Consider the following 11437-nt stretch of genomic DNA (forward strand, 5'->3'; position numbering starts at 1 on the left):
CTTTTCCTATTTCATTCTACCTCCTTCTTCCATCCAATCCACTTCCTGCTCACTTCCTGATTCAACATCACTTCCTACCATCATCACTCCAGTCACAGTTCAGTGTTGCCCTTCTGCCTCAGTGCATGAGAGTTGGCAACCAACTCTCTGATTAATCACAGTGGCTCCGCCCTAACGACTGCTTGATTGCCTGTGAGTGCGAAATCAACCTGTTCTGATTTATTAAGAGCATTTAAATAACACTGGCAGATGATTCAAAGTTAAGCTGTAGAGCATTTGAACAGTGTGAATTTTAAAGTACTGTTGGGTTTTTGAAAGAGACCCTGGATTTCTGTCTAGTCTTGGATGACTGCTATTCATGGCTGTGAGAGAGATTTGTGTTTGGAAAGGGCTCATTTTAGCCCTTTTCCTCTTTGCTGTTGAAGGACAGAAAAAGCCGTAAGTACCATGAGTTTTGAAGTGAACAGAAGGGGTCTAATGTTCGTGCTGGTTTAGTCTTAAAGATGGCAAAATGACTCAAGCTTTAGTTGCATGTTAATGTGCATTAGTCACATTGTACTTTAGCCATCTAGTGCTCAAGTGATTAAATATAAATAAGATCCAACTGTTCAACTTTTCTTGTGCTCTTATTTTGACCATGGCAGCCCAGTGTTGCCAAATCTGTGGTATCCATGTGCATGTTTTTTTTTTCTGCATGCTTGTCCCATCCAGATAAGCAAACCCAACTACTTACAACTACACCTGCCCACTCCAACCCACCCCCTGATGGAGAATCACTCTGGGCTAGTTTTGATCTGCAACCCTGTTAATCCAACATCTACATGTTCTGGCCTGATTCCATTTTGGTCTCAACCTAAATTTTGTTTACACAGGTCATTCATGGTGACATTCCCTGCAGTGATTGAGTCTGGATCTGATGCCAAATTGTGTGCAACTCTTCTGAATCCACAAGAGCATCTTACCATGACTGTTTCTCTGCTTGATGACAAAAATGGAATGACTGAACTTGTGAACGTGTGCTCTACGATGCCATTTCACCGCTGCTTTGATTTCAAGGTCTGTTATTAGATGCATGTGGCTTTTTCATCTGGCTCGTTTGTTTTACTGAATTTCTCTGCAGGCTCCTCGAGTAGATGGAGAATCAGTGCAGAATCTGAAGGTAGAAGTTCAAGGGAAGGTCTTCAGAGCGACCGAAGAGAGGAAAGTCATGTTCAAGTCTTACCTACCTTTGACCTTCATCCAAACAGACAAACCCATCTACAATCCAGGACAAACAGGTGAGCTGTGAATGAATCTTTGGATGACTCTTAAGCTGTGCACACACTTAATGATTGTAAGGCCAATTATGAATGTAAATTGACGCTTATGAGTTATGACTGATCACACTCAAATGCTTCCAGTCAGAGCCAGTAGTGTTCAGTCTGCGATTACATTCGGTGTTCAAATTCCATGTGCAAGTATGTAAATCCGCTTCAGTTGCAGGAAACAATCGCTGTGTTAAGCACAGTCTTAGAATGTTTTAGCTAGTCGTTAAATGTGCCCAGAATTGGGTGTAGAAAGTCAATTGCGCTACGAGTTATCGCTTTCAAGTGCATTATGCAACAAACGTATGTTGGTGTTTTCGCAGTGAATTTCAGAGTTGTCACCATGGATGACCAACTTGTTCCTCTTGATCAGATGGTAAGGTCTAGCCATGAGCAAACCGTTCATTTTTATATTGCTACATCAATGTTTGTGCTCTTCAATTCTTAATATTTCCCTTCTTGCAGTACAATCTGGTCGTGGTTGAGGTGAGCGTTCTGATGCAAGTCTTTTTAATAGAGCTTTTTGTACTTGATTGTATTTCTCTGAGCTGTTGTTTTTAATAGGACAATAATAATAACCGGATTGGTCAGTGGACCAATGTTTCCTCAACGGGGTGGATATTGCAGCTTTCGCACCAGTTGAACTCGGAGGCTCAGATAGGGATGTACACCCTAAAGGCTTTTATTGGTGACCGAGAGATCTCCCAGGTTTTTGAGGTGAAAAAATATGGTAAGTTGAGCACTCTGTGCAACAGTACAACATATCAGAGTTCTTAATCTGAAGCACTGTTTCTGGTTTAGTTTTACCCAAGTTTGACGTGACTGTAAACACGTCACAGACATACAGTGTTGCAGATGTGGGACTAAAAGTTGAGGCTTGTGCCAAGTAAGTGAGGCTTTTATTTTCTTGTCTTGTTTGTAGTCTATTCTTGATCTTGTGACAATTTTCCCAGATACACATATGGCCAACCTGTACCTGGTCAAGCATTGGTGGAAGTGTGCCGTGATCCACTTCCATATGTTCCAGACGTGACCCGTCTGTGCCTGAGTAAAACCGCAAAGGTGTGTAACTCCTGCCTTTTAGTGGAGGGTTTTTCTTCTGCTTGTGCTTGACTTAAATGTGACTCTGTTCTACCAGATGAATGCCACGGGATGTGCCTCCTTTACCATCTCAACTTCAGTGTTTTTCAACACCAAATTTGAAAATAGTCTTCAAGATTTGTTTGTTGTGACTGTGAATGTCACTGAGGAGGGAACAGGTGAGCTATTGTCTAAACTGAACCAACAGTATGTGTATGGAGGATGTTGACTTGGTGGGTTTTTTTTTTTTTTTTTTTTTTTTTTTTTTCCCTCAGATGTAGTAATGTCAAAATCTGCAACCGTGTCCATTACATTTGAAGTTGGCAAGGTCACATTTGTGGACCTCCCTGATTATATTGAACCTGGGTCAAAGATTAATGGAAAGGCAAGTAAAATTTATCCCTTGTCATAGCCTTCTCATTGGTTCCGTTTCCTAACCGAGATCTTTCCTGACAGATTACAGTGTCTCGTTTCGATGGGACTCCATTTGTGAAAAAAGCTGTGTATCTCCTTAATGGTAACGACAACAAACCGCTGCTAAATCTGACCACAAACCAAAAGGGACTGGCCACATTCTCTCTCAACACTGCTAAACTTCCTAAAGCGGATCTGAATCTGGTGGTATGATTCGCTCATATTTGTGAAATGTAGACTTCTTTCAATCACTCTTGCAAAAACCCATTGCATTCCTTGCTCCCCAGGCTAGTGCGACTCCAGGGCTTCTTTATAGTTACAAATCGCCATACTTCACTACAGATACGAGGGTTGTTCGGCTTCTCCAACCTGATTCTCCCAACAACCCATCACTTAGTGAACTGACTATAGTGACGCTTGAGCAGCCACTCAAATGTGGTGCTACTTTTCCAGTGACCGTGAAATATTCTTTTGTTGGGGAGTCTGGTGACTACAGTGCTGATGTCGTCTATATGGTGAGTGAACGTGTGGTGGGTGTTGGACCAAAAAAAAAAAAAAAAAAACCCATCTTCAACTTTGTCTTCTGTCAGGTCTTGTCCAGAGGCGTGATCGTCCTCCATGGATTTAAGACCGTCAAAGCGAAGGCTTCTAATAAAGTCACGAGCGGCTCCGTGTCATTCCAGCTGTCTGTTGGTGTTGATATGGCTCCAGCAGTGCAGATTCTGGTCTACTGTGTTCTGCCCAGTGAGAATGTAGTTGTTGTTAGTGCATCTTTTGACACTGAAGCATGTTTCCAAAACAAGGTATGTACACTAGCTATTTTTGGCTTCAAGTGGGGAATGGTGACGTGTCCTACAGCGTGTTACTCCTTGTTCCAGGTGTCTCTGCAGTTCTCTCCCGCTACAGCTGTTCCTGCTGAGGGAAACGTTTTGACGGTCTCTGCTCAAGCAGGATCTCTGTGTGGCCTCAGCGCTGTAGATCAAAGTGTCTGGATACTGGAGCCAGGAAGACGTCTGAGTCCTAAAATGGTATCAATTTGCAGATTTAAAGTCCCCCTGTAGTAACAAAGTTGGACTTTGAATCATTAAAATCCCTTGATGACTCTTTGGGGTGGGGGGTGGGAGAACAACCAATGAAGCACAGACCTACAACAACCTCATTATACACAATGAATATTAATATATGAGCACGGAGAGAAAGACCACATTCTCCCATGCACAAGGGAGAAATGTGAAATAATATATAATAGAGCTAATAATGGGCTACTTTGATTACATTTACGAGCACTGCAGTCTCAAAAATCAGTCTTGCCTATTAGAATAATTGTATTGTCGCGTTCAGAGAGGCTACACCACTGTATTGGTGTCCAGTTTGTACATAATTCATTTGAAGAAGACTTGATGAAATATGTGCATAACTATACAGTGCTGGTTAATAACTTTAAACAGATACTTTATTCTGTATGAGCTATGTGCCTATGGCTAGTGTGCACGTGGCTAGTGTTATTAAACTCATCGCCGAGCATATGCGCACTCAGCCTGTATATCATAAAAACAATCGTATTTTTCATGTGTTCGTATTCAAACTCCAGTTCTGACCGCATCGCGAGCAAAATACAAACACGTGCTGCTGTGCTGAAGGAAACACAGCCTATACGGCTCGCGTGTTTTTAAACGAGCAGGCAGAGGAGAATGAACAGCACTTTTGTGACCATTTGAATTCTCCACTGTAATGCGATCTCACGCAAACATTTTCCATTTGTGCTGGTAGATTGTTTTACTGTAATCCACATGCGCACAAACCTCTGCTCTGGTCGCGTCGCAGGAAAATGCATTTTGTAGCACTGCGGAAACGGTCTGTTGTCAGAGACATATGTTCGAGGCGAGAGTGATACTTCCTCGTGCATAATACTGCAATTATAATTGTATGCATACTACAGTGCAGTGATTGGATTGAATGAGCTTTGTCATGAATGTATATGTCGAGAATCTACGTCAGCATGTTCGAAAGTACACTATGGCGTCAGATTTTGTGATGTTGCTCCGACTCAGCTTTTCAAACAGGAAGACAGAAATTGCTCTGAAAAATGCAAATAAGTGAAATATAGTTATGAATGACATGAGTACCTTTTTAGTGTTTTCAATGATGTGCAGCCTATACATCTGTTTACATCTCAAGTGTTTTGGGGTTTCATGACCCTTTAAAATGGCTTGAATGTATACCTTTGCCTCATTTAATATACACTGATCTATGACTATGCTAAATATCCCTGCCTCCACTCACTTGTACAAGCTCAGACAAGATCCACTCAGTCAAGTTACTGAGGTAAACGCTGCATGATGCCATCAGTTTTTACAATGTCCAATGCATAATGGTAACTTATGATTAGCCTTTTGACTTATCAAATGGCTAATTTGTTTTTTTTTTTTTTTTTTTTTTTTTTTTAAACCATATTCTCATTCAGGAGTTGGACAGCTGCTTTCTAACAATTGGTACCCTTAGAAACCCTTTGAACAACTCTGAACGACAGTGGAGAGGCATAGTTCATGACATTTGTAATATGCATTATACATCTGCCATATGAAAAATCATGGAGATTTAGCAATATCAATGGAAAAATATAGCAGGATAACATTAAGACTCCTTGGTTACAAGGTAGTTTGACATCTGAAACATGAGTAATTTCTGACTGTCTAGTTTGCTGCAGTTAAGGATGTTAAAACCCCAGATAGACATGAACAAGTTCCTAACTTCTCACCACGGGGTCTTTAAATTCTTACTGGACTTGACTGACCTTCAGGTTCAGCTTTAGAATGAAGAATCCTGATTGATCAGTTGGACAAACTTGTGTTGTGATTATGTGATTTATACTTAAACTTCCTACTTGAACCTCTTAACTCTTCCATCCAGATAGTGGAATTCTTTTTACTGTTTCTATTATGCAATTTTTTTTTTTTTTTTTTTTTTTTCTTCATGTAAAAGCACTTTGAATTACCATGGTGTATGAAATGTGCCTTGCAGCAGCTTTAGTGTACATTTTTACATGTAACATTTTAAACTTTGTGACTGTAATATACCAACAATTAATGCATTTTAAAGATTCCAGAAACATTACTATCTTGTCCCATTTCCCCTTGGTCCCAGGTGTTTGACTTGCTCCCAGTGCGATCACTATCGGGTTACCCATACAGTGTTGAGGATGAGCAGGAGTGTACTTTTCGACCCCGTCGAGCTGCTCGTGCAAATTTTGACTTCATTCTTCCTCCAAATCGTGGCCCTTTTGTTCCTACAAATAAAGCTTACACAACCTTCAAGGTACAAAGCCATTTATGACCATGTAGTCACTGAGGAATATGCAGTAACTGATTTGAACTTGGGCTTGTTTTGACTTGTTACCATGACAGAGCCTGGGAATGAAAGTCGCAACAAATCTCGCTGTACGAGCCCCTCCGTGCTGGCGGCATCGGCCCGGCTTGCCAATGGGTTGGTTTATGAAGTGTCATTCAGTAAAATGTATTGCCTTTTGAACTTTTCTTGAGTTTTGGGAGGTATTCCAATTTCTTTGCATCTACAAGCATAAGATTTAACACCACACAATTGGTATGTAGTGTATGCAGAAAGTAAGAACTTCTATTTCAGTGAACTAACTGTAGCTCTTTTAGCCTTGGAAAGGCTTGAAGCCCCTGACGTGGTGGTGGCTGCTGCTCCTGCTCCTCCAGAAGCCAGAAGTGATGGAGAAATGCGCTCTGTTAAAGTAACTGTCAGATCTTACTTTCCAGAAACCTGGATCTGGCAGCTTGTTCAAGTGGGGTTAGTGAAGAATCTCTTGTTGCATCTCGTTTAGTTCTTCTGTTCCCCTTATTTCTCTCTCCTGTACTTTAGAGCTACTGGATCCACACAAGTTCCCCTCATGGTTCCTGACACGATCACCACATGGGAGACAGAGGCGTTCTGTCTGTCCTCTAAAGGTCTCGGTCTGGCTCCTCCTGCTCAGCTGACGGTCTTCCAGCCCTTCTTCCTAGAGCTCTCCCTGCCATACTCCATCATCCGTGGGGAGACTTTTGAGCTGAAGGCCACGGTCTTCAGTTACCTGTCAAAGTGCATCATGGTCAGTCATGGTTTATTTTCCTCTTTATTAGGGGTGCAACTATGAATTTTGGCCAATACCAAATTCATGGCCTTCTAATCATCCCCATTAAATGATTGGCTTCATCACTGTCTCCAATAAGCTGTGTGGTGGGTGATTGGGGGCAATATGGCCGTCGCCGCATCCCGCTGGATGTTGTGCATTTGGTTAAGGAGATTTCCCCAGTCCATATGTAACGCACTTTGAGTACCCAGAAAAGCGCTATAGAAATGTAACAAATATTAAACTACAATGCTATGCATACGACAGTCCCAATCATGGCTTTTAATGTGTTGCTGTTTGGGCATGAGTGCTGAAGAGTTGAATGAGTACCAGGAGTCAGAGCTTTTCTAGTGGCTTTTACTCTAAACCTGTCATGAGATTAAGTCAATGTCAAGTTTGTAAAATAGCCAATCACTACAAAGTGATACAAGTGTATGTAAATTTGACTGTTCTGGTCAGAATGTGCTCATGTTCTGGATGCACTCCCCACAAAGACATGCTAAAACGCATTGGCAAATAAACCCAGAGAAGTCAGTTTTGGTACAACTAGTGTTCTCATGCATGACCGTCCCAATCATGGTTATTAGTTTGTGTAACTCAAACGTATTCTAACCAAGATTAATCGCATACGCGCACTAAACAATATTACATCTTAGAATAGCACAACATTGAATACACAAGTGAACTTGATTGTGCTAGTCATGGTGTACCTCTGGATTTATATCAGATCAATAACAAATCTATATTCCACTTATTGGCACTGTGCATCCCTACTTAATGGCTCTATATAGAGGGTAATGTGTCTTTTGCTCCATGTATTGTTTCATTGGCAGGTTAAAGTAACTCCAGCTTCATCCACGGCCTTCACTCTTGGATCATCTAAGGGGCCATATTCATCTTGTCTTTGTGCTAATGGTAGAAAGACCTTTAAATGGGTTCTCACCGCTTCTGTTCTTGGTCAGTTTTGGACTGTCTCTCTAGTTTTAAAGTGCAAGTGTTACGTCTTGGTTGCTAACTGTCTGTCACTGCAGGACCTGTCAATGTGACAGTCAATGCTTCAGCTGAACCGTCCCGTACTCTATGTGGAACTGAGACTGTGACTGTGCCGAAAAGAGGACGTGTTGATGTAGTCACTCGAAGTCTACTCGTCCTGGTGAGTGTTAACCAGCTGCCTTGAGTTTGATCATGGAGATCATGCGGTTACTGATGTGGTGTTACTGCTTTTTAGGCTGAAGGAGTTGAGAGGACCAATGCCCAGAGTTGGTTATTATGCCCAAAGGGTTTGTTTGCAATCAATGTTTCCCAAACACCTTCTCCTTGTACAGCCAAACATTAACCTAATGCTCAATGCTAATCTGTTCTATTTGGCCGGTAGGAAATGTTCTTTCTGAAGACGTGACTCTGACGTTTCCAACAAATGTGGTTCAGGGATCAGCCAGATGCTCCGTTTCAGTCCTTGGTAAAGCATTTTCACTGAGAATACTGACATGTTACATTTTTCCAGAATAACTTGCTTCTGATGTGGGTTTTATGCTTGACCTCTTATAGGGGACATAATGGGTCGTGCGCTGAAGAATCTGGATAAGTTATTAAGGATGCCGTATGGCTGTGGAGAACAGAATATGATTGTTCTTGCTCCCAATATCTACATCTTGCTGTACCTGGAAGTCACGGGTCAACTCACCGCAGCCATCCGAGAGACTGCCATTGGCTACCTTCGAAGCGGTATGGATGACCAAATCCTCTTTAAATAAAAAAAGGACTAAATTCCAAGGCGGTTTAGTCCTGGGGCCTGTTTGATAAAACGAGTATACCAAATAACCCAGGCTGATTTCCGTAAATCTGATTGTCAGTTGATTTGGTTCAAAATGAGACAAACTGATGAGCCTAGCTTATTTGGCAAACTTGTTTTATGAAATGGGGCCCCTGCTCTTGCCTCATACACTCCCTTCCTGACCAATTTACATGTGGCTTTTGACCTGAACAGGATACCAAAGACAACTGAACTACAGGCACAACGATGGCTCATTCAGCACATTTGGTTATGATGAATCAAATACATGGTGAGTTTGACAGTTCTCTTGTGTAATCCGTCATGACACCAGCAGTTTGTAAGTTTCAGTTTGTCAACTCCATGGCCAGGTTGACTGCCTTTGTCGTGAGGACTTTTGGTCTAGCCAGGCAATTTATCTTCATCGATCCACATGTCCTGCAGAGTGCAAAGGATTGGTTGATCAGCAAGCAGGGTTCAGATGGTTGTTTCATTCAGCAGGGAACTCTGCACCACTATGACATGAAGGTGCATTACTTGTCTTATATGCCCCCAACAAATAGGCTTGGTGCGGAGTTCCTGTAAATCAATTAATTATTATTTTTTTTTTTTTTTTTTTTAAGGGTGGCGTTGGGGACAGTGTGACCATGACCGCCTATGTTGTTGTATCACTGCTTGAACTAGGCATCCCTGTCACAGTAAGAGCATCAGCAACTTGTGGATAACCTTCCTGTTCAGGCTGTCATAATTTGTTTTTGTTCTTTCCTTTAGGATCCCGTCATCACCAATGCTCTGTCATGCTTGAGGCCTGTCGTTGGTAACCTGGGAAATACTTATGCCACTGCTCTGCTGGCCTACTCCTTTAGTCTTGCTGGAGAGACCAGCACTCGATCACAGCTTCTAACTGCCTTGAACAACAATGCCATTTCCGAAGGTGAAATTTCACTTGCCTCCTGATGTTGCTTCATCAGGTTTTGTCATCAACTTGCTCTCCTCTGTCTTGCCTTTTAGGCACTAAGCTCCATTGGTCTCAGACTTCATCTGGTGATACTCTGGCGGTGGAGATCAGCTCTTATGTGCTTTTAGCGGTTCTCACTGAACAGCCTCTCTCAACAGCAACTCTGGGCTATGCTAACCGCATTGTCAACTGGCTCATGGCCCAGCAGAATCCCTATGGAGGCTTTTCCTCCACCCAGGTACCTCTGATGACCAAACATGAGCTCAATCATTTATGAGTGGAGTTTTTGATCTGGTGCTTGTTTTTTAGGACACTGTGGTGGCTCTTCATGCTCTGTCTGTGTATGCTGCTAAAGTATTCAGCTTGGACGGCTCCAGCACTGTTACTGTACAGTCCTCGGTGGCAGGAGGAGAGTCTTATAGCTTCACCGTGAATCGGGACAACAGGCTGCTGTTTCAGGAGATGCCGCTGAAGAACGTTCCTGGCAAATATAGTGTTAAAGTGTCAGGATCTTCCTGTGTGGCTGTGCAGGTCGTTATCTTCATCCCCTCCATTTCTGTGTTCGGACTGATTACTGAGCTCTGAGCCCTCTCCCTGTATAGCACGCCAAATGTTTACCAATTTACTTGACTGACTTGTAAGTGAACTTGTGAATTCTCGTTTGCTCTGAACTACTGTAGGTTGCATGTTTTTACAACATCCCAACACCCGTTAAAGTCCCCAAAACGCTAAGTGTCGAAGCAAAGGTGAAGGCAGACTGCCAACCACTGGGAGTCAATCTCCTCTTGAGCTTCACTGTGATGTAAGAATAGTTTTGGCTTTGTCCTGAAACAAGCTCATGTTTGACTCCTACAAAAGGAAGCTGTTCTTGCTCCTGTTGACTAAACCCCTTTATTCCCTTATCACCCTCATTCAGGTACAATGGTGCAAAAGCAAGCACTAACATGGTTATTGTAGACATTAAGCTCCTGTCTGGCTTTACGGCAGATACGTCACTGGTTCGTATGTTTTAATATTCAGAAAGTCTGATTGGCTTCAAGCATCTTGGGATGTAATTTATGTAAACAATGGTCTTTCCCCTCAGCTGGGGTCTTCACCCCAAACATTTGCCCCACTAGTGGAGCGGGTTGATGCTGGAGCTGATGGTGTCCTAGTGTATCTGAAGGAGGTGAGACTGTGTATTGGGTGTATTCAGGGGCTGTCATCTTGAGTACGGTCTATGTACTACTCAGCTTTTCCGTCTTAGGTTCCCAAAGGCGTCCCCATGACTTACTCTTTGAAGCTGAATCAGGTTCTTGCAGTGAATGATCTCAAGCCAGCAGTCATCAAGGTTTATGACTACTATCAGACAAGTATGCTTGCATCTTAATTGTTTTGCTCTTGCTAAGTTCACTGAATATGATCCAGCTCATTTCCTGTCCCTCTTTTAGGTGATGCATTTGAGACGACCTACACTTTCTCCTGTCCAATATGCCTGCATTGAATAAAATGGATTTCATACAAGTCTTTGTTTTTGTTTTTCTTTCAAAGTTAAAGATGAAATGCTCCTGTAGCTAAATGCTCCTGTAGCTGTAGTGGATTTCTCAAAGGTGCTTTTCCAAACACTTTGCAGAGTAATGGCCTAATCTGTGTAAATAAGGTTATAATTCATAGTTTGGATGGAAAATGGGTTGAAACTAGTATACACTTTGCAGGTGACATTCACTAACAAATTTACAAGCCCTATTTCGATTGTTTTAAAAAAAAAACTTCATATATTCAGTTATAGACCAATATCTAAT

At 42.1% G+C, this 11437-nt stretch overlaps 1 protein-coding gene across 1 annotated transcript; it reads left to right on the forward strand.

The window, feature by feature from the left end:
- The first annotated feature begins 248 nt into the window (after nt 1-248).
- LOC125264398 (alpha-2-macroglobulin-like) lies at nt 249-11159 on the forward strand. Its single transcript, XM_048183672.1, has 34 exons — nt 249-438; nt 873-1056; nt 1121-1277; nt 1628-1680; nt 1770-1790; nt 1869-2034; nt 2106-2190; nt 2258-2366; nt 2443-2563; nt 2660-2769; nt 2841-3005; nt 3086-3313; nt 3389-3601; nt 3677-3826; nt 5943-6113; nt 6203-6281; nt 6461-6608; nt 6681-6906; nt 7761-7884; nt 7959-8080; nt 8156-8207; nt 8303-8386; nt 8476-8652; nt 8915-8990; nt 9070-9226; nt 9322-9396; nt 9470-9632; nt 9710-9894; nt 9966-10187; nt 10337-10458; nt 10573-10654; nt 10741-10824; nt 10903-11008; nt 11087-11159. The coding sequence occupies exons 1-34, from the start codon at nt 359-361 to the stop codon at nt 11137-11139; spliced, it is 4350 nt and encodes a 1449-aa protein (XP_048039629.1). The 5' UTR covers nt 249-358; the 3' UTR covers nt 11140-11159.
- Nucleotides 11160-11437: the final 278 nt, after the last annotated feature.

Source organism: Megalobrama amblycephala, linkage group LG1, assembly GCF_018812025.1.
Source record: "Megalobrama amblycephala isolate DHTTF-2021 linkage group LG1, ASM1881202v1, whole genome shotgun sequence".
Taxonomy (NCBI): domain Eukaryota; kingdom Metazoa; phylum Chordata; class Actinopteri; order Cypriniformes; family Xenocyprididae; genus Megalobrama; species Megalobrama amblycephala.